Source organism: Aethalodelphis obliquidens, unplaced genomic scaffold (assembly GCF_003676395.1).
Source record: "Aethalodelphis obliquidens isolate GAN/ISIS:26980383/991018 unplaced genomic scaffold, ASM367639v1 scaffold51, whole genome shotgun sequence".
NCBI classification, from domain to species: domain Eukaryota; kingdom Metazoa; phylum Chordata; class Mammalia; order Artiodactyla; family Delphinidae; genus Aethalodelphis; species Aethalodelphis obliquidens.
The window spans coordinates 189,693-216,895 of record NW_020837995.1 but is presented as its reverse complement, the minus strand read 5'-3'; the positions used below and the strand labels follow the sequence as shown (position 1 = coordinate 216,895).

Genomic DNA, 27,203 nt, shown 5'->3' with positions numbered 1-27,203 from the left:
CTCTCTTAAACAGAGAATATTATAAATGACTAATCCATTGGGTGGGGGAAACACACATATATTTCAAATCCAGCATAAACTTCCCCAAATTATCCTATTCCACCTCAAGAATGAATAGACTCCAATGTGGCACACATTTGAGATTTTATCACCAAATATGTATATAGTGAGGATAAAATATCTTCACGAGGATTTAAATTAGGTTCCATCCTCAAAACAGTACAAAGTTAGCAAGGTGAACCTAATCAAGTGCCACTGAGGAAGGTGCTGCCATTCACTAGAATGGGGGAGAACACAGCACAGAGAACGAAATGTTTCCGAGGGTAGCACTTCTGCCAACAGGCATTTGGGGATGGTTGTTTTCCTGGGAACTCACATTTCCTTGACAAAAGTGGCTTCTGGGTTAGGAAAGATGTTGCCTTCATTCCTGCCCAGAGCACTGCCTGGGCAATAGAAGTTGATTCGCAAGTAAGTATAATCTCCTTCCACAGACATACTTATATTCTGTTCAAAGAAAGGAAAAGCATTAGCAAAATAAACAGATTTCTTTCCTAGATAAAGATCAGTAGCTATAGAGATGCTAAAATTAAGTTAGTAGTTACAAGCTGCTAAACCTAGCTTGTAATCCTTAATCTAAAACTAATAAACTACATATTTAGCCTATTTTTTTATATGACCAAATGTGTGTTTCCAAAAGAATCACTGAGTTCTCAAAGTTCTTTCTCTGTGCCACATTTATGAAAAAAGGTTAAAAAATTCTCAAAGTTCAAAGAGAAACAGGCAAATTATGTTTCTAGACTAGATCATTTAACTTTCTCCAAAGTGCAAACTGGAAAGGAAGAAAAATGACAGCAGGAGATTAGGGATGGGGGAAAGTCAGCAATGCGAGAAAGGTAGCGTCAGAAGGAGCAGAATGTGAGAGACAATGCAGAAAAGACAGTCATCTATGATAAGCAGGAGAGTCATCTATTTTAAGACACTGTTTGGATGGAGCTTGATTCAAAGTTAGTACCTTTATTGTGGCAATGTGAAAAGGCGTCGCAATGCCAAACACAGGCATTATTACAGTCTCGTATTTCTTATCAATATAGATCTTCATTTCCCGAATATGTGGTTCCTTAGGCATCAAAGACGGGTTTTTATAGGACACATTAGATTTACGAGCTCTGGAGTGGGAATAAGATGTTTTTGAGAAATTTCTGCACAACACATATAACCCTAAAACAATCTTACTACTCCATGCAAACTCTTACTTCTGAATCTGCTGTTCCCCTTTCTGTTCAGTCAATCGCCTCTTTGCTTCCTCATTGAGTTGAGCTGCCAGTTCTTTTTGATGTGCTCTTCGCTTTTCTTCTGCAGTCATCTCATTCTGGAGAAGGGAAAACCCAAGTTATCAAAACCTGTGAACCATCAAAGTAATACAGTAAACTTAATACAGTAAACTTACTCGTGTTCTTTCTGTAAGTAACGCTGCTCGGGAACCTCTTCCCAACAGGTCCTCAGCCTCATCTTTCTCCTCTTCCTCTTCTTCCTCATCCTCATTCTATGGGGGAAAAAAAATCATAATCAGAAATTCAGGTCTTAATTATTTTAGCCAATATTGTTTATCTTCTTCACTGTATCAAACTTCCTATACCACTCATTTATCTTCTTCCTACCTTTAGAAAAATCCCCACGTTCTTCACTTTCTTCTTCACAGAAGTGAGAATGGTAGCCGGGCCATCCTGGAATACAAGTAGGAAGTTAGACATCTGTAAGAGCATTTAAGTGAAACACTTTCACTTTCAAACCCAGTAAATAGCTGGGCTATGCTTTGAACCTTCTGGTACTAAAAAATCTTTGACAACAAATAAAACCAGTTATCTTCTGAAACGCACATCAGGAACTACAATTTGGGAGGCAACGCTGGGATCATGATTAAGAATACAGGCTTGATTTGAAACCTGGCTCAAGCACTTTCCAGCTCTGTGACATCAGACAAGTTACTTATACTTCTGTGCCTCAGTTTCTTTATCTGCATACTTGGATAAGAATATTTACTTCACAGGGTTATTATAAGGATTCAATGAATTAATGCATAAACATGCTTAGCTTATAATAAGAGCACTTAAATATTTGCTATTATTAAGAATCAGTTCCTGCTAAGTGAAAGAAACCGGTCACAAAAAGACCCCAAATATCCAGAAAAGGCAAATCCTTAGAGATAGAAAGTCAGTGCCTAGGCCTGAGGGGGAAGTGGGGAGTGACTGCTAATGCACACAGGGTTTCTGAGGTGATGAAAATGTTCTAAAGTTAGACTGTGGTGATAGTTGCATAACTGTGAATATACTAAAAATCACTAAATTGTACACTTTAATTGTACAGTATGTAAACTGTAGCTCAATAAAGCCATTACTAAAAAAAAATCAGTTCCATTATCAGAATCAGTTCCTGACATTATCATAATCGAAGTTCAAGCCACAATGTAATAAAGGGTTTGGCTTAAACAATCTCTATCCCTAGCTGTATTAGGGTATCATAGGGATCTCTCCTTCCCCTTAGCTAGCATTTAACAAATATAAAAACAAAAAACCCACATAAAATAGACAAGCAATAAACAAGAGTAAATAAGGATTTACTATGTAGCGCAGGGAACTATATGCAGTATCTTATAATAATTTGTAATGGAAAATAATCTGAAAAAAATATATAACTGAATACTTTGCTGTACATCTGATACTAACATAATATTATAAGTCAACTATACTTCAATTAAAAAAAAGGAGGGGGGAACCATAGGGTAAAAATGTGCTTCCAAAGTCAGTTCATGACCACTCAAAGTGGAAGAAGCAATACATACCTCATCCACAAGCACTGTGTCACCAATGAATAGGGCATAGGTTTTCTCTTCTGGTTTCTTCCCTTCCTTGTTAGTCAGGTCTGAGAATCCCAAATTGATGCTGAAAACCATTCCTAAAAGAGCAAAACAGGAATGAGTCAATGACTGTGAAAGGATGGAGAAGTGTGATTTTATACAGAATAGAGGGAGACAAAGCAAAAAGAAAAGTTTCAAAAAAGTTATTTTTCTAGTGCATGCATGTAAAACTCACCTTTCTTCAGTTTGTACTGATTTTTACTATTAATTACTAAAGAGCCTTCACGGAATTCAATGCCCATTCCAAACCTAAAAAAGGAATGAAGAGAAACTTTAGCAATAGGCTAAAAGACCTCTAACCTGAGTCAAGTACAATATATCCTATTTCAATTTACAAGATAAGGCAAGCAAACATGCTGAGTGATTTGCCCCTGATGATCAGTCAGTTAAAGAAGATCTGAGGACAGTCTTTGGGTTAATATGCTGAAAATGACTTTCTAATTAAGTACTGCATATAACACTTATTATATTTAGTAGAATGTGATAACTGGCTTCATTAAGTCACCTAGGCCAAGACTTGGTATAGGTCAATATATTTCTTCTTGTCCATCAGAGAAGGACAGAAATAAACTATATACCCCAACTAGCTTCCATCTAAGGAGACTGCCTAGAGCTTTTGTTTCTCAAATGTCTTTGGTTCTGTAAGATGTTATTAGGTATTTCTAGGTGTTCAGTGGTCAAATACATTTGAGAAACACTGGATAAAATAAAAATTGAAAAAAGAATTTAAATAGTAGGATATCTCAGAGTACTTAATTTGCAAATATGAGCTGAGGTGTTCTAAGAAAGGAAATATAGTATGTAATGTCTCCTCACATTTGTAATTTAAGGCTGGAACACTACTGGCATCTACTACATTGGTCTGGAAAAATCTCCACCCTATCCCTGGGAGTAGAACTCAAGCATTTCTCACATTCTCTGATAACACAATGTGTCTGGCACACAGTTAAGTTTAATAGTCCATAAATATTGGTTGAATCATCTAAGAATATTTTGCCTGACTGCCAGTCACGAAAATTGACTCAGAGTGACAATGTATATCACAGCATCTTACCCAAGGTTTTTGGTAATTCTGTTCAGCAGCTCTGGCTTCTGCTTTTTAACCACATCCATGACAGCATTATATACATCACATATCTTCACACCTAATGAGACAGACATGGGACATTAAAGCATCTTTCAGAAAAAAAAAAGCCCCAAATCACATTTTTTTAATCAACATTTTTTTCACCTATTAAGTCCACTAGGGACTTCCCTGGTGGCAGAGTGGTTAAGAATCCGCCTGTCAATCCAGGGGACACGGGTTCCAGCCCTGGTCTAGGAAGATCCCACATGCCGCGGAGCAACTAAGCCCATGCGCCACAACTACTGAACCTGCACTCTAGAGCCCGTAAGCCACAACTACTGAAGCCCACGCGCCTAGAGCCCGTGCTCTGCAACAAGAGAAGCCACTGCAGTGAGAAGCCCCCACACCGCAACGAAGAGTAGCCCCCACTTGCTGCAATTAGAGGAAGCCTGCGTGCAGCAACAAAGACCCAATGCAGCCATAAATAAACAAATAGATAGAGAGATAAATAAATAAATAAATATCTCCTAAAGCAGGGTTTCTCAAAGCATAAAATAAGGAATACAGTTGCAGGAGTGGTAGGACTTAGAAATGTGCATTTTAAAAAACAATCTGCCTGGTCATTCTTTAATTACACTGTTTTTTAGAATCACTCCAGTGGGACTGTGGAACCCCAGTTGGTTTCATTGAAATAATTCAAGAGTTGATAAAAGGTATCACATTAAACTTATTATACATTTTGAAAAACACGACTACTAAATGGGTGAATTACTGCTGGAAGAACTCTGGACTTAATTTTTCAGGGTCTAGGATATGAATACATATTTCAAGCCAGATATGGTAGCCTCAGAGGGGTTTTTATTATTAAACTACCTAGGACTATGATCTCTAATTCGATTTCTCAAGATCGACTTGAGGTATCATGGGGGAATGGTGCCTGGAAGCTCTGCAAAACATGAGCGGGCTTACGAAGTAGTTTGAAGGTGGTAAACATGAAGGCCCATTTAGCCATCGGGGAGTGAAAAGTCTCAAGGCAAAAGAGTGCCAAGTGCTTTGCTCTTGAGGTAGGCAGCTGCTTGCTTAGCAGGGCTGCTATTAGATCTCTCAAACTAAGATTCCGGGTATCCATTCAATATAGGATTAATATTACACAGCCTGCTGGGAGAGATACTACTTCTCAGAAGTTTCTCAAGAAAAGTAATAAGGCCAGAGTATTTTATGAAGATCTGGACACAGAGGCCTAACCAGTCAGAGGTTTTTTTAAACAACAGTATAAAACCACAATAACCACCCATGCATAAAAGTACACTGAGGAACTAAATGCTAGGATGACTGGAGGTTAGTAAAATCTAATTCTATTTACAGTACAAGAGCCTCAGGGATAAACACGCCCATAAATGCTACATTTTTGTTACATGATTTCTAAACCTTATCTAAGGCACCTTACCATGTCTTAGTTCCTTTAGCAGCTCCTCTTGAAGCTGAAGCAAAAAGTTGTAATTTTCTTGAACCTCCTGAGAAGGATCAACCATCAAAGTGCGAACAAGGTTGGAGCAGTAAGATTTGAAGCGAATACCCATGGCACAGGTAATGGCCCCAAAATGCATGTGATTCTTGTCACTAGAGACCAAAGGAAGAAAGCATTTCATTACACAAACTAGTGAAGTCCTTAGTATCACTAACACACACATCTGTAATCACTACCTTTCCCTGCTATACCCCAAAGCTGAAGCGGAAAAATGACCTAAACTTTTTTTTAAAAGAACAAATCAGTTTATAAATGCTCTGGAGTAACTTTAATGGCCAAAGCTTTTAGGATAAAAATTCAGTAAAAAGTTGTTGTATCCTAAGTATGTAAAACATATACTGAATTTTATTCATTATAACCTAACAGCATGATGGTAAGGCATCACCTTTCCACCAGTCCACTATGAATTCACCATGAATTAATCCTTTCCAACCAACCAGGACACACAGCATTCTTTACAGTATTTTAATTTTTATTTTATTTACTTATTTATTTTAAAACCTATGGTTATAACATCATTGCATGTATGTATGTATGGATGGATTTATTTATTTATTGGTTGCATTGTGTCTTAGTTGCGGCATGCTGGATCTTTGTTGAGGCATGCGGGATCTTTTGTTGTGGCACAGGCTCTTTGCTGTGGCGCATGAGCTTCTCTCTAGTTGTGGTGTGCGGGTTTTTCTCTCTCTAGTTGGGGCGCATGGGCTCCATCCAGGGTGTGTGGGCTCTGTAGCTGTGGCGCACGGAGTCCAGAGCACTGGGCTCAGTAGTTGCAGCACTCCGGCTCTTTCATTGAGGCGCGTGAGCTCAGTAGCTGTAGTGCGTGGGCTTAGTTGCCCCGCGGCTTGTGGGATCTTAGTTCCCCAACCAGGGATTGAACCCACATCACCTGCATTGGAAGGCAGATTCTTTACCACTGGACCACCAGAGAAGTCCCCTCTTTACAGTATTTTTTAAAAATCAGAAGGGGAATTACATTACGATATATCTAATAAGATTTTTTTTCAACATTTTGCATTTTTCTCGGCATTTTAAATCATCTGGAAAATGCTTACAATCAAATACTCAAGTAAGAAATGAGTAACTGTGAAATAAAATAAAAATATGCATAGAATAAGACAAGAAGATAATGTAAAAAGCAGGCTAATGATTATTCTTTCTCCTCCTACTTTTTTTTAAATAAATTCATTTTATTTATTTATTTGGCTGCGTTGGGTCTTCGTTTCTGTGTGAGGGCTTTCTCTGGTTGCAGCGAGCAGGGGCCACTCTTCATCGCGGTGCGCGGGCCTCTCACTGTCGCGGCCTCTCCTGTTGCAGAGCACAGGCTCCAGATGCACAGGCTCAGTAGTTGTGGCTCATGGGCCCAGTTGCTCCGCGGCATGTGGGATCTTCCCAGACCAGGGCTTGAACCCGTGTCCCCTGCATTGGCAGGCAGATTCTCAACCACTGTGCCACCAGGGAAGCCCCTCCTCCTACTTTTTTGAATTCCAGAATGAGTCCAAGAAAAAAAACAGGCCAAAGGCTGAAATGCTCTGGTTGTTGTTATATTTTGAAATTCTCCTACTTACCTCACCACACTGAACTTGAGGTTATAGTTGCCACCACTCTGAATGATAGGAGGGTAACACATTTCCACAGTAGAAGGGTCTGCCCCGGCTAGGTATTTTTTCTCTTCTATGGCCTTTTCCACAGACTCAGCCAGTTTGCTGTGTCGAACTTTCTGTAAGTATATCCAGAAATAAAACAATACTTACTAGAGAGTGGCAGAGGGGTGTTGGGTTTTTGGATATCACCATTTGAAGATAACATATATCCTGACATCATATAGGATGCTATAGAAGTCTTACGAAGTGGTTTATGCACCACTTAACATACTGGTGTACATGTAAAGCAAATTTAGAGAATATGTGGAATTCACAGCTATTCAAGGAATTCTCAAGTGAAATACTGGGTAACCTCCAGAAACTACAGTGCAGGTTTATAGTTATTTTGAAAGAGAGCTGGCACAATTACACACCAACTTATGTATCAAAGGAAGGCGAACACACACCAAAAAACGCCGCATGGGAGAGACTTACTTCTGCTTCATTAAAACAGTAAAAAGACGCCCCCCTCTCTTTTCACCTCATCTGCATCGACTATTTCCATGACTCTTTCCTTGAAGAATTTGTTGAAGACCTCAGAGGTGATGCTGGCTGCTTTCTTCATTAGATTGAGCTCTCCATCCTCCTTTACAGCAATGGTATAGGCCACAACTGCACTGATGTCTATCTGCAATCAAAGCGATAAACAGTTTCTAACATGCAGATACGGAATTGCTAAAGAAATATCTCTCCCCCAAGTCAAATATTATCAGTGATGATATCTGGTTATTTAACAGCAAACTACTCATCAGCAGTCTGCAGAATATCTAAATCTCCTCTTCTTGGATTGAATAAACATCTGAAAGAGCTCTTTACCAGGTCACTGGTGTATTCTAAGAGGCATTAAACTAATGTATCATTTAAAATGTAAATATAAATGCCTCTCTCTTGAGGTTTCCGTAAAGGCTGAAGGAAGGCAGACAGGAAAGAAAAGAAAAAAACAAAATTTTTTTTGGACAAGAGATTTTCCTCAGTTTCCCTCTGAAGTACCTGAACTCTCTCCTGAATGCCTCATTCCTAACTGGAAAGAAAACTGCCTTACTGCTCAGCCGAAGGGAATGAAAAATGGAAGTGTGAATGAATATATAGCTTTCCCAAAACAAATTCTCTGCATTATCTGTTATGGAAGCTCCTCACAATTTTTTCTTCTCAACTCTCAATGTGCCTATTTCCAAGAGTATTCTTACTTTGTCAAAGCCCTCTTTGTTGAGGCAGTCATTCCAGCTCTTCATGAACTCTCCTGGGAATTTGTCTTTGCTGAACACGCCAATCTTCTTGCCATTCTTGCTTTCTTTAATGGCTTCAATCATTTTATCAAAGCTGCTCTTATTACTTTCATTCTATCAGTGCCACAGGGAGGAAAAGGGGTTCAATTTCAGAATTAGACATCTGTGTTCTACTAGTACTAGGCAGAGAATATTCTAAACTACAGAAAGAATAAATTCTATTTCCCCTTCTACTACCTACTTCTTTAGGGCAGACTATAACACACCAAAAGGTAACGCAAAATTTCTTTCAATATCTTTATATGCTTAAGTGAAGTACATATAAGCGGAGAAGGCTATTCTTTTTCTTCAGGAACAGCTAAGAAACTCAAATACAAAGGTGAACAACATTTTGAGAAGAAATCTTCTCAGAAGAGAAGTGGGCAGTATAACAAAGAAGAGTACATTTGATAAAAACTGGAAATGAGGTATGCCTCATTTTCCTTAAGGATATTTAAAAGCTATTTGTTCTAATTAAGGCACTCAGATTAAAACAAACAAGTTGACAGTGTCAAGAATGGATAAAGTTAGTGTTCACCAGAATTTCATAACCCATTTGTCTTACTGCAGAACTGACAGGACTACTGAACTCTTTTCTTCCTGACTAACAAATGACAGTCAGCTAAATCTTCCCCTGTATTTTTTAAATTCCTAGAAGGCTTTTCTGTTTATCACTTTTAAACATTCTTTCACATTTATGACACCTTCTTTATTAGTTCTGACCTTTTCTCGTATGAGCAGTGTGATGGCAGGGGCTCCATTAGCATTCTCATTGCCCTTAGTGTTAGCAATCTGTTTCAAGAACTCCACTTTTTTCTTGCTGGCCATAAAGATGATTTTGTCATCACAGAAGACCATGATAGTATCAGTTAGTTCATAACCAAAGAGCCATGTCTATGGGAAAAGACAACGGTGTGTACAGATACAAAAAAATTAATGTACTTACACAGAAATATTTATAAATTAAGGTATCTGGAATTAACTTCCAAATAATCATGGAATGGGGAACCTGGATGTAGATTCAAATGAAATGAGATTGGTCAGGAGTTGACAATTTATTGGATAATGGGTACACAGGAGGAGTTCAATGTATTCTTTTATCTACTTTTATTTGTTTGAAACATTCCGTAATAAAGACCATCAAATCGTTTGGATAATTTGTGTTTTATAGGAAGTATATTACTGTTTAGTAGGACAGAAATGCATAAAACAAGAGACAGAGAAGCACCTCAGGGAACTGTGCATTCTAGCTCCCCAAAGATTGTTAGTTGCCTACCAATTACTCATATCTTCTCTCTCAAAGAGACTCATGACCTTTAGCTGGGCAAAATGCTCAGCACAAAGACCCTATTTCCCATCCTTTCTTGCAGCTAAGCATGACCATTAGATTAAATTTGGGCCATTAAGTTTTAAGTAGAAGTATTCTGTGGGACTTCAAGAAAGTCTCTTTAAAAAAGGAGGGAGGGTCTCCCATTTTATTCCCTCTCTCCATTCTTTTTGCTCAGAATGCAGATATAAGGGTGAAGCTGCAGCAAATTTTGCAAAATGAGCACAAGGGCTATATTCTATGGATGGCAGAGTAGAGACCGGGAAAAAACCTGGGTCCCTGAAGACTATCTAAAAGAAAAAGAAATATTCTTTTTAACCCACTGTTATTTAGATTTTTCTGTTATTTAAAGTTAAATCCATCCTAATTTATATACTTCTCTTCCTTTTTCCTTATGTTCTAAATCAGTGCTGTTCACTGAACTTTTTGTGACAGAAATATTCTGTATGTCCTCTGTCTAACATGATAGCCACTACTGAGTACTTGAGACTTAGGACTGAGAAGTTAAAACTTTAATGTGGCTAGTGGCTACGATATTGAACAGTCTAGTAGCTGATTCAATGACTCTCAGGGCTAAACACAGCTGTAAATTTCTCACCTGTAACGCAGTTGATTTGGCATAAACGATTTCTTCATCAACACCCACTGATACAACAATGGCATCAACGTTGGCATACTCATCTTCTCCTTTCTGAAAAGTAGAGTAATTTGTTCATTTTCTTTCACACTAGCAAAATAGGAATACAAACTTCAGTATTTCCCCAAGATATGTGTAATTTTTTCCTAACAGAAATTCTAAGTTTAAGGTACATGTTTGCCTGACAACCTCACAGCCATCACTTACTCTATTTTTATTTGTTTGTTTGTTTTTTTGCGGTACGCGGGCCTGTCACTGTTGTGGCCTCTCCCGTTGCGGAGCACAGGCTCCGGACGCACAGGCTCAGCGGCCATGGCTCACGGGCCTAGCCGCTCCGTGGCATGTGGGATCTTCCCGGACCGGGGCACGAACCCGTGTCCCCTGCATCGGCAGGCGGACTCTCAACCACTGTGCCACCAGGGAAACCCTACTCTATTTTTAAAACAGCTTTCTGAGACAGAATTCACATACAATTCACCCACTTTAAGTGTACTGTTCAGTGGTTTTCTGTGTATTTAGTTATGCAGCTATCACAAATTTTAGAACATTTTCATCCTCCCCCAAAAAACCCATTAGCAATAATTATCCATCTCCCCCCAGCCCTAGGCAACCACTAATCTCATTTGTCCCTAAGGGTTTGTCTATTCTGGGCATTTCATATAAATGGAATCATAATATGTGGCGTTTGTGTCTGGCTTCTTTCACTTAACATGCTTTCAAGGTTCATCTATGTTGTAGTATGTATCATACCACATTCCTTTTTATTGCTGAGTAACATTCCATTATGTGGATATACCACATTGTATCCATTCATCAATTGTTTGATATATGGGTTGTTTCCATCTTTTGGCTACTATGAATAATGCTGCTATAAACATTCACGGCAGTTTCTGTGTGCACGTATTTCTCTTGAGTATATATCTAGGTGAGGGATTGCTCGTTATATGGTAACTCTATGTTTAACTTTTTTTTTCTTTTTCTTTTTTTTTTTTTTTTGTGGTACGTGGGCCTCTCACTGTTGTGGCCTCTCCCGTTGCGGAGCACAGGCTCCGGACGCGCAGGCTCAGCAGCCATGGCTCATGGGCCCAGCCACCCCGCGGCATGTGGGATCCTTCCGGACCAGGGCACGAACCCACGTCCCCTGCATCGGCAGGTGGACTCTCAACCACTGCGCCACCAGGGAAGCCCTAAGTTTAACTTTTTGAGGAAACACCAGACTGTCTTCTAAAGTGCCTGCACTATTTTACATTCCCAATAGTAACATATGAGGGTTCCACTTTCTCCACATGCTGACCAACACTTGTCATCTTTTTTATTATTTTATTATTTATATAGCCACCCAATGGGTATGAAGCAGTATCTCACTGTAGTTTTGATTTGCATTTGCCTAATGGCTAATGATGTCGACTGAGTCCCCATTCACATGATTCCTGATGAGCTGTATACCCTTTCTGGAGAAGTGTGTATTCAGATCCTTCGCCCATTCTGTAACTGGGTTACTGCTTTATTACTAAGCTTTAAGAGTTATTTTTATGTTCTAGATATAAGTCTCTTACCAGATATGATCTGCATTATTTTCTCCCATTCAGTGGGTTTTCTTTCACTTTCGTAATGATGTTGTCCTTTGAAGCACAAAAGATTTTAATTTTAAAGAAGTCCAAATTCTTTTCTTGTGCTTTTGATGTCATATCTAAGGTGGCTTTGCCTAATGCAAGGACATGAAGATTGACCTATGCTTTCTTCGACAACAGTTTTATACTTTTAGCTCTTATATTTAGATCTAGGACTCATTTTTGAGTAAATTTTTGTGTATGGTGTGAGGAAGGGGCCTAACTTCATTATTTCACATGCAGATAACCATTTGTTCCAGCACCAAGGCAGTGGCACCAAACTATGTTCTTCACTATCACACACTCATAGGAAACAAATCCAGTTTCACTAAAAAATGTCCTTGACACAGTAAAAATGATTAATATTATGAAATCCTAACCCTTGAGTATATGTCTTTTTAATATTCTGTGTAAAGAAGTGGGAAGTACACACAAAGCATTTCTGTGTGCAAACTGAAGTATGATGGTTGTCTCAAGGAAAAGCACTTGTATAATTACTTGAGTAACAAACTGAACTAGCCATTTAAACAGAGCTGGGCATCTGGCATACATTTTCTTGAAAATGAATTAAGTGAGCCTATCACTTCAAGGAAAACAAATGACAAACATGTTGTCAATGATGAAATTCAAGTTTTCAAGCAAAAATCAAAATTTTGATAAACTTGTACCCACCATTGTGAACTTGACAGCTTCTCTACTTACTCAAGACTTTTCTGATATCGGTGGTGATATTAACATACACGATTCTCCAATATCATAAAATGAAATGTGTACATTTACCAGATCTGTACAACCGAGGGAACCAATATTTTCCAAATAAGCAACGCTTGTTACAAAATCATCCATGGGTAAAGGATCAAAGGTGCAAGACAGACCCATAACTTGAGTATGAAAAGTTCACTGCTGTGGTTTTAGATTCCACATTACAACTAACTTTCAAGAGATTACCACTTCCAGACTTTTAGTGTAATAACAAAGAATATCCATAATTATCTGAAAAGGTTATTAAAATTTCTCCCTTTTCCAGCTTCATGTATGTTTGAAGCTAAATTTCTTTAGGTACTTGATACAACCCATACAAAGAAATGCTTTGTGGGGACCTGAATAATTTAAGAATGTAAAGGGGTCCTGATATCAAAGAGTTTGAGAACCACTGTGTTATGATTCCTACAACATATATTAACACTAACTCTGGCATCAAATATTCTCTCCTCCCCCAAATTTTGCTACATGCATTCCAACTATGGGATTTTGTGGCACTAGAATTACTAGTACCTTGATAACCTCCCAAAATTAGCAACAGGTATTCCCTTATATTTAATGCTTACGTGTTCTGGCTACTGACATATATTTCCTAAACATCTGTCTACAAAAAACACCACTGAAACTAACCAAAAAGTCCCTTTTAGTATTTTTTGATACTTGAAATCTTGGTTGAGTCAAAATTTTTTAGCAGAAAAAACACGTACGAAAATTCAAAATACACAGTAATAAATTTTTTAGAAGTATATGAAGAGGGACTTCCCTGGTGGCACAGTGGTTAAGAATCTGCCTGTCAATGCAGGAGACACGGGTTCGATCCCTGGTCTGGGAAGATCCCACATGCCATGGAGCAGCTAAACCCGTGCGCCACAACCACTGAAGCTGCGCACCTAGAGCCCATGCTCCGCAACAAGAGAAGCCACCGCAATGAGAAGTCTGCGCACCACAACGAAGAGCAGCCCCCGCTCACGGCAACTAGAGAAAGCCCACACACAGCAACGAAGACCCAACGCAGCCAAAAAAATATATATAATATAATTATGTAACTTAATCATTAATAATATGGGAAAACCATATAAAGGAATCTCAATATAATTGAAAATAGGGAGAGAGAAAAAAAGACCCACGTAGTCAGCTTTTTTATGAAGATAGGGGAAACAAATCCATCAAAATCTCCAGGATTTCAACGAATATAAAATGCCTGGTTTTCCACTGCCCATCAAAAAGGTAAGAGGATGAATCCTAATTTCTCTTGGAACCCATGTGCTTTGACCATTTCATTCTTGATTCTTTACAAACACCAGTGGCCTCTAACATCAGAAAAAATAAATAACAGCAGAATATCTAAAGATAATAAATTTAAATAAAATTTCTCTTACAATGTGATTCAATGAAAAGGATTACAGTAAAGCCAAACATTTTCACAGCAAAATCTAGGGCACTACTTTGTATTTTCAAACCTTATGAGGAGTACAAATGCCTTATACAGGTTACATCTGCAAACAGTCTTCTGAAACTGAGGGAGATTTTTAATAATCTGCTTGTAAAACTTACATGATAACGTTACCAAAGTAACGTTATAATAAAGTTATATATAATACTAAAATATTTTCAGATTAACTTGTGTCTGGAATTTGTTCTAAAATACTGGAGTGGGGGTGGGCGGCTGGCAAAAAGAAAGAGAAGCCACAAGGCTGGCAGCCACTGCCCCAGGGCCAGGCCTACAGTCAGCTCCAGGTGCTGGCTGTTAGAGGCAGCTGGGGCTCAACTCTGCTGCTTAACCGGCTCCAGATTCCCATGTGACCTCTTCTGCTGGGGAGGTCTTTAGGACTCAGACTTGAGCCCCTGTCAAATCTGGACTTTCTAGATGAACCATTTTGCAGCAGTGACCCCTGGTGTGCAGACTCTCAACATCCACCAAACCCCTTCTGTCGCCAAAGCCTGCCACTTTCCAGTCTGTCCGGTCCACTTAACACTCAAGTGTTGCTGAAACAGGTGTTTCAGATGGGAACAGTATTTACTGAGAAAGCACTTTCTGTATGTAATCTACAATAAAACTTTAGCTGTTGTATGCATCATCACATTCAAAACCCCAAATCAAGACCTCATTTGTTTATTTTTGCTTTTATTTCCTTTACTTTAGGAGACAGATCCAAAAAAAGTATTGCTATGATTTATGTCAAACAGTGTTCTGCCTGTGATTCTTCTGCATTTCAGTCTTTAATAATAATGGGAAACACAGTAGTTACTGTGGGCTAGGCACTATTCTAAGTATCTTATACACATTAGCTCATTTAATTCTCACAGCAACACTTATAGATGTGAAGATGGAGGAGACTGGAGCACAGAGAGGTTGGGTCACGATAAGTGGTGGGGTCATGGATTCAAGCCCAGGCAGTCTGGCTTCAGAGTGAGCCCTTACCCAGTAGGCATATATGGGGTGGTGCAGTGGTTAAGAATCCGCCTGCCAGTGCAGGGGACACAGGTTCAATTCCCGGTCTGGGAAGATCCCACATGCCGCGGAGCAACTAAGCCTGCGCACTACAACTACTGAAGCCCATGCGCCTAGAGTCCGTGCTCTGCAACGAGAGAAGCCACCGCAATGAGAAGCCCAGGCACCGAAATAAAGAGTAGCCCCCACTCGCCTCAACTAGAGAAAGCCCGCGCGCAGCAACAAAGACCCAACGCAGCCAAAAAGAAAAAAAGATATATGCACCCCAATGTCCATTGCAGCATTATTTACAATAGCCATGATATGGAAGCAACCTAAGTGTCCATCAACAGATGAATGGATAAAGATGTGGGGCGTACGTGTACACAAACACACACACACACACACACACACACAGAGGAATATTTCACTCAGCCATAAAAAAGAATGAAATTTTTCCATCTCCAACAACATGGATGGACTTAGAAGGTATTATGCTTAGGGGAAAAATTCAGAGAAATAAAAATACTGTATGATATAACACATGCGAAAGCTAAAAAATAAACTAGTGACTATAACGAAACAGACTCACAGATATTGAAAACAAACTAGTGGTTACTAGCGGGGAGGGACAAAATAGGGGTAAGCGGTTAAGACGTGCAAACTACTATGTATAAAATAAACAAATTATAAGGACATATTGTATAGCACAGGGAATACAGCCGATCTTTTATAACTATAAATGGAATAATACAACCTTTAAAAATATAACCTAAAAAAATTACAATTTAATAATATCAATTGTGCTTACATTATCTTTATTTTTTAACAGCAATTTTTTATTTTTTGGTAAGTGACACAATTGTCCACTTACAGTGATATAAAGTATGTTCTCTGGATGTATTAAGGTTAAAGAATTTTTTGGAAGATGAAAAGACGACAGAGTGGCAAATGACTAAGTGCCTGACAAGCATTCTCAGCCGGAAGATATTGATGTTAAGTGTGCGTATCTCATAGAGCCCTAATGGGCTCAGGGCTCGGGAGGCACCAAGTATTAGAGAAGGGGAAAGGGACATATTGAACACGGATAAGTTCAGAGCTAAGAACAGAAGGTCTGGTCAGCAAGCTTAAGTCCCCAGTTCTCGGAAGCCCTGAGACAACTCCTAATCCTTCCTCAAAGAGACTTAATTTATTCTCTGGAGAAAGGAGCTCAAAAAGGCTCTAGATACTAGGCCCAGCAGAAGGCAAGTACTAAATGCTGAGGAACTAAATGAAAATCTATTTTCTGAATGACAACAACTGCCCCAAAGACAAGAATCAGAGGACTTTTCTTTGAGCATCACTGAATTCAGAGAAAATACTTCAGACATTGTCAGTATCTGGGGGTTCTCCATGGAACAAGCTAACCTATTCACTCTACCGTAACCCCTCTCTACTAGTTGAGAGACCCTATTCAAGCAGAGCTTCCCACCAGTTTCTTATTACCTTATTCTTAATACAAATGGGTAGCCAAGCCTCATTTTGATTTTTGTGAAGTGTCCTTCATGTAAGAGGGAAAGCAAAGAAATCCAAAGGAAACAGGCATGGCCGAGGACAGAAAATAAAAATCAAATAAAACATCCCCTATAAGAGAAATAAATATAGTACATCCATGAAACGAGAAAAGAATAGGGGACAAAAAAGAACTTAGAAAAAAAAATTCAATAAAAAGTGGTAAAATAAAGTTAAGAAACAGTATCTGCAAGTAGAAGATAAAGAGACAGGAAATGAAATGGAAAGATAATTAATTTAAGCCAAAAGGTCTAAACCTTACCAAATCGGAATTTCAGGGGGAAAATAAACCAGATCACTGAGGAAACGGGGAGAAAATGATCAATGAATGCAAAATTCCAGCACTGACGGATGTGAGTCTTGAGACTAAAATGGCCCCCCACTTCCCAACTCAATGCAAAGGGGGTGGGGGGGAAAGACTCATACCAGGGCACTGAAATTTCAAAACACAAGGAATAAGAGATGTTTTACAGAGAACAATAGGCCACATATATTGGAACAGGAAATAGAATCACATCAGCCTTCTTCTCAAATGTAAGACTGAAAGCTTGAAGGCTGACAAATAGCTTCAAAATTCTGGGCAGAACTCTCAGAGATTTTCAATCTTGAATTTTATACCCACTGAACTATATTATTAACCAAAAGTGGAGACAGAATAAAACTTTTTAAGACACATAAGGGCTCAAGAAACATCTATTCTCTGTATTCTTTCCTAAGAAGCTCTTAGAGAAATGCTCTAACAAAACAAAGGAAAAAAAATCAAGACATGGACTGTAGGATACAGGAGACACTGGAAAGTTCCAAGTTTCAACAGGCCTAGAGAGCAACCCGTACAGATAGAGCAGAATAATGTAAGGCTGAGTGGGTGGGTGGGTGGGTGTTGGCGGTATTTAAAAAACAAACACAGAATTAATAAAATATCTGATGAGTGTGAAAATTTTAGAATAAAAAATTGATGAGATTATGACAGATCTGCAGGAAAAAAATTAGGGCTAGAGACATTTAAAAGAGGAGAGAAATTGAAGTAATCATTAATGCCATGAAAAATGAAAAACTGCAGAGAAAAGGAAAGGTAATTAATTGTATTCTACTGCTTCGCCCAGCAGTGAAAATAGTTGCATGAGCATAACAATGTAAACTGACTGAGTTTACTAAAACTTTTTGGGGAAAAAAACTTATCAAGAGGGACGGATATGTGATAAAGCAAGTATGATAAAATATTAATTGTGTAAACTAGGTGGGGGTACATGGGTTCTTACTGGAAATTTCTTTTACCTTTCTGTATGTTGAAATTTTTCATAACTGTGTCAAGAAGAAAATTTACAGGAAGTGTCAGGAGGCAGGGAAGCTGGAATGAATATGATGGTATAAGACAGTTAAATTTCAATCCTAATCTATCAAAAGTTAATATCTACAACTGATAAATCAAGAAATAGCAGTATATAGATATTACTTCAAAATATGAAAAAAGTGAAGAACTGGAAAGTGGGTGCTTCTGGGGCAGGTGACTGTTTTTTGTTAAGGCTGTTAGAACTATTTGGTTTTTTAAAACCTATGTATGGGGCTTCCCTGGTGGCGCAGTGGTTGAGAGTCCACCTGCCGATGCAGGGGACACGGGTTCGTGCCCCGGTCCGGAAAAATCCCACATGCCGTGGAGCGGCTGGGCCCGTAAGCCATGGCCACTGGGCCTGTGCGTCCGGAGCCTGTGCTCCGCAATGGGAGAGGCCACAGCAGTGAGAGGCCCGTGTACCCGCCCCCCACCCACCCCCCCAAAAAAGAAAACCTATATATGTATTACTTGATTAAAACTGATTTTTTAAAGTGCAAGGTAAATAATGTAAGTGCTAAGGAATCGGCAAAAATTGTGAAGGTGGTATTGGAATGATAAAAAGTTGGGGAAATACTGCAGCAGAGGAACAACTATCTTCCTTTGAACCAAAGGGGTACTGTATTAAAACACGAAACATTTTTGAAGTCTCTAGTTATAGCTAAGACACCGATCTAATTCATCACCCAAACTGAGACAATTTTGAGAATAAAAAAGTATGCCATTAATTACATATGTACAACAGGTGAACAGTTTCAGGAAAGGCAGGACTTATGATCACCCTGAGTATAGTCTCTATAAAAATCTCTTCAACCAAGAAAGGAATGCATGAGAGTTCAGAAATCAAGTTACCATCATTCACTGAGTGCCTACTACACGCCAGGCACTGCACTTGGTAACAGTGATAAAAAATAAATAAAAATTTGAGTAAGCAAGAATAAATGAATCCTAACCTGCCCAGGCATTTACTTCCATCTAGCCTTCCTCTTCACTCAAGAAACCAAGAAACTTCACTCAAGAAACCTTTCTCTAGCTCACGCCAGAGATAAATGAGCCATAATGAACTGAGATGGGTAGAAGCAAGCCATTACCTGTTGAAAGTAGTATGGAAATTGCCCATATTTTAAAGAACCTTCCTAAGCCACAAAAGATTACTGCCTAGTCTTAGAGAGCAATCCAGAACAAGAAACTTGTCCACAACAAAAATCAGCAAAGAGCCAGAAATCGCCACTCAAGAGAAACACTGACACTATAGGTTATTAGTTTTCTCCACAGGCACAAACTTCCTTTTTGAGGCCGGAGCCACTCACTCCTCAGTCCTGACCAGTAGTGCAGCACCATATGAATGAATGCAATGGATCAGCATTCCTTTTGAAAACAGCTGCTATTCTGATTTTTTAGGAACTCTTTTGGGTTAAAAGGCAGATGACTGAAGTCAACGTTCACACACACAGCAGTATGTCCCAATAGGTAGGTCTCAAATGAGTTATAGGTGTGCATGGATACAGTATTCCCTCAGCTCTCAAAGCAGCTGGGACCCCAGGATGGTGGGTAACCTACCCCCCCTTGTACCCTATGCAGTAGTAATTCTATCACTTGGTTAAAAACAATCACAATCATGAAAAGGCTGGGAAGCCCTGAATATGGACCCTGTAAGTATAAGAAGACAGAGGAGAAGCCCCCAGCTGACGCTCATGATCCAATACCATCACCTGGGGTTTTCTAAAGCAGAACAGACAGGTGCTGCAAACCCTTTCCGCTGGGAGCAGTTCTCATTTAAAAAAATGACAGGCGGGCTTCCCTGGTGGCGCAGTGGTTAAGAATCCTCCTGCCAATGCAGTGGACAAGGGTTCAAGCCCTGGTCCGGGCAGATCCCACATGCCGCGGAGCAACTAAGCCCGTGCGCCCCAACTACTGAGCCTGCGCTCTAGAGCCCGAGCCACAACTACTGAAGCCTGCGCGCCTAAAGCCCATGCTCCGCAACAAACAAGAGAAGCCACTGCGATGAGAAGCCCGCGCACCACAACGAAGAGTAGCCCCCGCTCGCCGCAACTAGAGAAAGCACGCAGGCAGCAAGGAAGACCCATCGCAGCCAAAAATAAATTAAATTAATTAATTAATTTTAAAAAAATGAGAGGCAGGACTAGACTAGACTCAAACATCCAGAAAGAGTCATAAATAATAAGTTTTAGTCACTACGGAGGTCTCCTGTTTCATTTCTGGCTGAGCCCATTTTCTTATCCTTAAAATGACACTATTTACTCAGGTCTAACGTTTAATGCTTTAGAAATTTCTACTCAAACAGAAATGTGTGATACTGCAACTGTTTGGGGGATGTAAGTCATGAAAATTGTGATTAAGAGATACCTCTTAGTTACAATAGCCTCACAAAATGTACCTTAGCCAAACTCAACTTGCATAGATGAGATTAGGAAACACATTAGCTCCTACTCTTTTTTTAAAAAAGAAAAAGAAAAAAAAAAGATTGGTAGCCTTTTGGTGCTCTATAACTCTAGGTAGCTGAAGAGCGTTGGAGCTACCACAAGCACCCACACAGTTCTGAGAGATTAATGCTTAAGGGTATCTAAAACTTAAAAGTGGGTGTGGGGACTCTGCTGGTGGCGCAGTGGTTAACAACCCGCCTGCCAATGCAGGGGACACGGGTTCGAGCCCTGATCCGGGAAGATCCCACAAGCCGCGGAGCAACTAAGCCTGTGCGCCACAACTACTGAAGCCTGCACGCCTAGAGCCTGCGCTCTGCAACAAGAGAAGCCACTGCAATGAGAAGCCCTTGCACCGCAACCAAGAGTAGCCCCCCCTTCCCGCAACTAGAGAACGCCTGCATGCAGCAACAAAAACCCAAAGCAGTCAAATAAATAAATAATAATTAAAAGTGGGTGTGGAGCCCAAACTAATCTTTTAGTTAATTTTTGTCGTAACAGATTTCTTTGCAGATGGGAGCTGACAACACAAGGCTTGGAATTTATATAGTTAACTTCTAGTTATTCTCATTTCAATGCCAGTTTTCTTATTCAAAAAAAAAAAATAGTGTAGAAAAACAAACATAGCTTGCACCTGTACATTTCACTATTTTCCTGCTGCAGCTAAGAGGATAAGCAACCAGAACTTATCCCAGAAAACTATGATCTTTGGTTAAGCAGATCAGAATCAAAGTACTGCAACCTGGAACGACAATGCATAAAGAAATTCTACAGGTGGGTTCTAGGCATAGTTGTTAAAATTTAGTTATAAAAAAGCAGAAAGTCTTTTTAAATAAGATTTTTCATAATGATACACCACAAATTTTGCTAATGAGTACATTTTTGTATTGATTTGGCTTGTAACTTTGTAACACCAAGATCTTATTAAAGTCTAACATGCTCCTTTCAAATGACAGGAGGGCCAAGATAAATTTTAATGGTTTTTGAGAAGCAAACAGAAAAATGGGGGCCAATAACTTTCATGGATTTAAAAACTGTCATTTGACATTAAGTTTGCCAATCTGTCTCCAGGCCTCAAGCTTTTCCTAGTTTCACGCTTTGCATTCACTTATCATGTAGAGGAGCTTTGAGCTCTAAGTTAATCTTAGCTTCCATACATGGTCTAGAGAGGATAATTTGATAAACTCTGAATCACTGGGACTAGAAGCAACCACCACAGCAAAGGTGTGTAATTTTGGGGTCTATGGGTGGAAGAGAGGGCTTTTTATTATTACTTGTACAATAGTACTTTAGGAAATATCTGGGCATTTAGAAAGAGTTTTTCTAATACGGATCACATTCAAACTTTAAAATGTGACAGTGAGAGAAACTGTAAAAACATCTGGTAGAAATTAACCAATAAAAAATTTTAAAATAAAATTTATGTTTGGCTTTAGCCTAGCATAGAGTCCTTATTTTTGCTTCTCATAAAATGCAAAGAACCCATTTTATTTTCAATTATCTAATGCATTTATGCTCAAAAGATGAAACATGCACGGGTACCTTTAATACGAATGGTAGGGAAATGACCAATTTTAATAGCTTAGTTTTTAGAAGATCAGTTTGAAAGGCAATTTACAATGCTGAAATCAGAACTGATCATTTTTGTCAGGACGCTTTTCAGATTTGAAAGTCTTCATTAGTTTTATCTTCCCTGAATGACAGAGTTCAGAAGCCAGACTTAACCTAGTTAGCTCAGAATGCACCACAGGATGCAATCAAATGTTTGAATTGATAACTTACCAGCATAAAAATAAAATCGTTAACTGGGGACTTTTTCAAGCAGCAAAAATGCCCAATCCCTAAAAGACTGGGTACTGCAACAGCTCTTTTTCTGAACACGTGCCCCGGATACTCAACCAAGGATGAAAACTAATGAGGTTTTAGGCAACACATCGTTTTTTGCATTAACTAAAGCCTGCAGGTTTTCAGCGTTAGGTTTCTGTGTTGCCCGCAGCAGGGCCTAGAACATGAGGCGGTTGCGCGTGAGCAGTATTTCTTTTTTTAACTCCAGCAACAGCCCCGCAAACGATAAACGCCAAGAGCCCGGTTCACATTCTCTTGGACCCTCCATCCATCCTTGACGAAATGGTTGTAATTCTGGCGGGACCTGGGGCGCAACACTGTGGTTCTGGGAGGACAGAGCGAGTGCGTGGGTGTGTGCGAACACTGCAGGAGGGGGCAGCAAGACTTGATCACGGAGTGGGAGGGAAGGATGATGATGCCTCTCCTAGGGCGGGAAGAAACTACGAGAGGTGGTTGTTATGCATGACGGGGGCTGGCACGCAGGGAAGATGGTGGTGGCCGCAGGGCAGGGTGATTGCCGGGGGGATTCCCTGTTACTGGGCGGCGCTCAGAGCCTCCTGCGGTGAATGATCCTGGAGCAACTAAAGCGGCGCGACACTGAACCCGGGAATTCCCGACGGAAAGGGGAAAAAAGGCGCCGAGAAACGGAGTTATTATGGGATGGCAAAGGGGGCTCCCTAGGGAAAATTACGGGATCTATCTCACCCTCCAATTGCTGTACAGTCTCTTCACTCGCCGGTAATAAGCGTCTTTGTCCAGAGTTACAGCCATAGCCACAGACGCCGCTCCTCCTCGGGTTCCGAGAATCACGCGAGGTCCCGGCTCAGCCACCCTCTCTCGGCCCTGGAATCCCGCACTCTCCCAGTGACCCGGAAGTATCGACCTCAAAGATGCCCTTTCCGCTTCCGGGTCCCAGCAGCGCTTGGGATTCTTTTATTTTTTTTTTCTTAAATCCTTCCTACGGAGGTTAGGGGGAGGAGAGGATGGAAAAGAGTCTGGAAAGCAACAAAATATGTAACGCAAAAAGAGTTTAGATTTTCGCGGGGTTTTGTCAATTTAGCAACAGCCGCACGAGAGTCGACGTCATCACGTGACCCCCTGCACCCGCCCTTACTCTCTGCCAGGCCGCGGTTTCCAGGCGCTCGGACTCCTTGCCGAGGCGGCGGCGGCAGCGGCGACCGCCGCTGGGCACTGAGAAGTAGGCGGGAGTCCTGACGTGCCGGCCCCGCCCCACACAAGCTACCGCGCGCGGGTGCAGTGGCCCCACCCAAAGGAAGGGGAAGCGGAAAGAGCAGGGTCTGGCGTGGGGTAGGAGTGTAAAGACTGCAGCGTAACTCGGTCCGTTCCTGTCCTAGAAAAGGTGCGGAAGTAAAAGCCTCTGCTGCTTCAGGGCTGGAAGGATCCTCGGTGCCAGGACGCTGGGTCGGGGGCTCCGGGCGGACAGAGAGCTCAAACCTGGGAGACGAGCCCACCCTGCCCGTAAGACTAAACTAGGGCCGGCGATACGGGGGAAGAGCTTCGCCATAGAAAGGGAAATTAAATGCCCAGGCTTCATTTGAGCGCTAGGGTGATAGGGGAAGGGTCAAAGGAAACAAATGGCTTGAGGGAATTTATAGAATGCACCCCCCGCCAAGTCGTGACCGCGTCCTTCCAGTTAGCCAGTCCCCTTGCCGCAGTTCATGAAGTGACACCATTCTTAGGCTTCCCCAAAGCACCGTTATTTAATTCGAGACAAAATGTACGTGGGTATTGACGAAATTCTTCCTTTTCATCTCTTCTAAGAACTTGGAGTTTGAATCTGGAACATTTTGCCTGCCATTTAGCTTAGATCGTTTCCTTGCCTTCGGTAAGGTGGAGAGCCTAAGCTTATATAAACCCTTTAATGGAGTACGGATGACTTGTCTGCCCTATCCAAGGTAACTCGGCATGAACAGTAATGAACTTTAGGAAAATGATGTTGAAATTACCCATCGTGAACATCAACTCTTAAAATTAATATATTGGGTTTGAGCAAATATAGAACAAGGGAAGAGTGGGAAAGGATTAACTTAAATTTATTAATGCCAAGGGGAAGGAAGGTAACAGTTCCTGACCCTCCAGCTGTATCCACAGTTCGGTCAGGAACAGGCTCTGCCGGAGGCTAGTGCCAGCGCTACATAGTCTGTGGTTAATGGAGGTGTCTAGGGAGGGGTGAGCACATCAGCTGCTCTAGTCTCCTTTCCTTCCCCAGAAACGAGGAAGTAGTCATGTATTGTTTTAGGAGTTCCCCTGCCCAGCCAATCCTCTCAAATTTGGAAGCAATCAGGTACAAGTTTTCTTTTTCCTTTTCACCTCCTGGAGTCCTGGGTTTCCCCACATCTCCCCTGCCCCTCCCACTTTTCCACAGTCCAAGGGCCAGAGTAAATGAAAATACAGCAGCCACCCAAGCGATGGGGACCATGATGGGGCTTCAGTCATCACCATCTTCGCTGGAGTCTGAGTTGGCTGGCATCATAGGATCATCAATGAGTGAGAAGTCCCTTTCTGAGCTATCATAGCCCTGAGATAAATCATCATCATCATCTTCATCCTCATCGTCCTCATCCTCCTCAGGTTGCAGTGGTGGCAACCTCAAGGCAGTACCAGAGGTGGTAGTGGCTGGTGAAGAAGGGTAGCCAGTGGCTCTCAGGCCTGGATGGTGATGGTGGTGATGGTGGGGGTGGGGGTGGTGGTGGTGGTGATGAAGCATGGTGCTGGAGTCTACATGAGGGGATGATGCTGCACCACCCATCACAAACGGCATAAAAGGCAAAGACGCAGAAGTGGCACTGCTGTGACCCAGAGATGACACAGACTGCAGGCCACTACTGCTGTGTTGGAAGGTATTATGCAGAGACAGGGACCCAGTGCCTCCACCCTGCATCAGGGCCATCATCTTAGAAAGGTCTGGTCGCATCCTACGGGCCCGCTTCTTGCTGCTGTCCGGTGCAATAGGCCCTGGCAAAACCCGGTTGAACACTGTTTCAGCATGATGACCCTGGGAGGAAGCAACAGAAGATAGTAAAAAGAAAGGAAGGAAAAAAACCAAAAGTCAACAGACTCCTAGCATACAAATGCTTTTTCACTGAATCTATCTTTAGCAGGGGCAAAACTAGTCAGATGAGGCTTGATGGTAATGGGGAAGAGGAAAAGCAGGATGTAGCTGGTTGAAGCAATATAATGCTGAAGCCAAGAGCAAGGATTTTACACTGACACTCATGTGAACCAGAGCTTTGATTTTTTTCCATGACTACACTGTACCTTTACTCGGGCCAACCGTTTCAAAATTATTCACCTTTGTAAATGAGCGGCCTGAGTACGACAGTGAATGAATCAGTACTTGCACAGTATGCTTTACTGATTGCAGGCTGTTCACATGATCTTACCATGTGAAGTACAGCATGACAGTATTGACATTTACAATACTATCCTTCATTATTGCGTCAGAGTGGGGTAAACTCAAGATAGTCCAGATTACGATTCTGGATGTCTGGAACACCAAAAAGATTATGGGGTAGCTCCTTACCAAATTTACTAAAATACGTTTTTTTCCACATTGATACAAAAACTTACATATCTGCTGAATTTTAAATTGCTTCATCTAGATGGTCTCACTATAAATTTTGTTTAAGTTCTCTGAAGCTGGAACTTACTACTTTGCTAGACCTAAGTACAGTACTGGGTAAACTGGCAACAAACTCAGACAATTAGTACCTGTGTCTCTGGACTTGGCAATCTAAGCCTGACCTTTCTGACCTGGAGAAAACAAACATCTCAAAACTCTATTTGTTTAGGCTTTAAAATGTCACTATAACAGCAGCAAATCACTGTAGGGTCCGGTAATGATATAGTGCTAGATACGCCATCAATTCTGCAGTAAGAATTCTGTACTAATCACATTATAATTTTCTGTGATTTCCTATGATCTTTTTTCTTAGAGTTATCAACTGACTGTAAAGAAGTGCAAAAGTACTTGAGGTAAAAATAGGTAATCCTGGAGGAAAAGCCTTCCTTACAGGCTGCTCTATAATGTTAAATTCAAGACAGAGAAGGTATCCTCGCCATCAGCCTCCCATATCAGCCATTCTGTGTATTACACCCTTGGTTCCATGGAGGCTAAGAGGGTAAATTAAAACACTCTTCCATGGTAACGATATTTATATGAAACCACTTGCACCAATATAAAAATAATAAATAAGCCTTATAAAATCACCTCACAAATAAATATATATTATGTGCAAAATAATGTTCTCAGAATTTGTTGAATGCAAAAGACATATTTTTCATTTGGAAATTAATTTTGTTAAAAGATAAACCATGTGGTTTTATGTATATATCACATACATATAAAGATATATATAAAAGATCAAATGGGAATGATTAGATAAAGTGAGTAGACAAAGTGCTAATCCATTTTAAATGCTTACCAAACCAAACCATGATTTATATATGTTTATATTTAAACAATATGACTATTGTCCAAAGTAAGGCAAACAGAGCCAAGAGAAACTTTTGCAGTTATATTTTGATGGAAAGGATTATGGGTTCTTAATCCACCAAATCTATAACCATGATAAAAGTATAAGTACATCTGAAAATAATGGAATTAACTCATGACCAAAATTGTTATTATAAACTATAAAACATGATTTCCTGTCTTTTTCCATTACTGGCATATTATTAGTGGTTCTCAACCTCTTCTATGTTGGGAAACTCCATGACTGTTTTCTTTAGTAGGTCCCAAATCACTGCTTTTTTTTTCTGGCTGCATTGCATGGCTTGCAGGTTCCCCAACCAGGGATTGAACCCGGGCCCTCAGCAGTGAAAGCGCAGAGTCC

The 27,203-nt window shown here is 40.5% G+C and overlaps 2 protein-coding genes across 8 annotated transcripts in view; both read right to left on the bottom strand.

Annotated features, from left to right (window-relative positions):
• SUPT16H (SPT16 homolog, facilitates chromatin remodeling subunit) overlaps positions 1-23,444 on the bottom strand; it is a 33,832-nt gene extending 10,388 nt beyond the window's left edge. The window contains exons 1-16 of one of the 2 annotated variants that reach the window (XM_027083680.1): positions 23,053-23,170; positions 11,937-12,002; positions 10,342-10,434; positions 9,140-9,310; positions 8,339-8,491; positions 7,633-7,779; positions 7,077-7,228; positions 5,428-5,600; positions 3,969-4,059; positions 3,090-3,163; positions 2,840-2,952; positions 1,659-1,724; positions 1,448-1,543; positions 1,254-1,369; positions 1,013-1,166; positions 377-504 (exon numbers count right to left, since the gene is read on the bottom strand). In XM_027083680.1, the coding sequence (XP_026939481.1) occupies positions 377-504; positions 1,013-1,166; positions 1,254-1,369; positions 1,448-1,543; positions 1,659-1,724; positions 2,840-2,952; positions 3,090-3,163; positions 3,969-4,059; positions 5,428-5,600; positions 7,077-7,228; positions 7,633-7,779; positions 8,339-8,491; positions 9,140-9,274 (1,598 nt within the window). In that variant the 5' untranslated portion in view covers positions 9,275-9,310; positions 10,342-10,434; positions 11,937-12,002; positions 23,053-23,170. Of the gene's footprint in view, positions 1-376; positions 505-1,012; positions 1,167-1,253; positions 1,370-1,447; positions 1,544-1,658; positions 1,725-2,839; positions 2,953-3,089; positions 3,164-3,968; positions 4,060-5,427; positions 5,601-7,076; positions 7,229-7,632; positions 7,780-8,338; positions 8,492-9,139; positions 9,311-10,341; positions 10,435-11,936; positions 12,003-23,052 lie in introns of both variants that reach the window. The other variant, XM_027083678.1, reaches the window with a different exon arrangement.
• Positions 23,445-24,385: 941 nt separating this feature from the next.
• CHD8 (chromodomain helicase DNA binding protein 8) overlaps positions 24,386-27,203 on the bottom strand; it is a 55,421-nt gene continuing 52,603 nt past the window's right edge. For all 6 annotated transcript variants that reach the window (XM_027083667.1, XM_027083663.1, XM_027083666.1 and 3 more), the window contains one exon: positions 24,386-25,363. In XM_027083667.1, the coding sequence (XP_026939468.1) occupies positions 24,797-25,363 (567 nt within the window). In that variant the 3' untranslated portion in view covers positions 24,386-24,796. The remainder of the gene's footprint in view (positions 25,364-27,203) is intronic.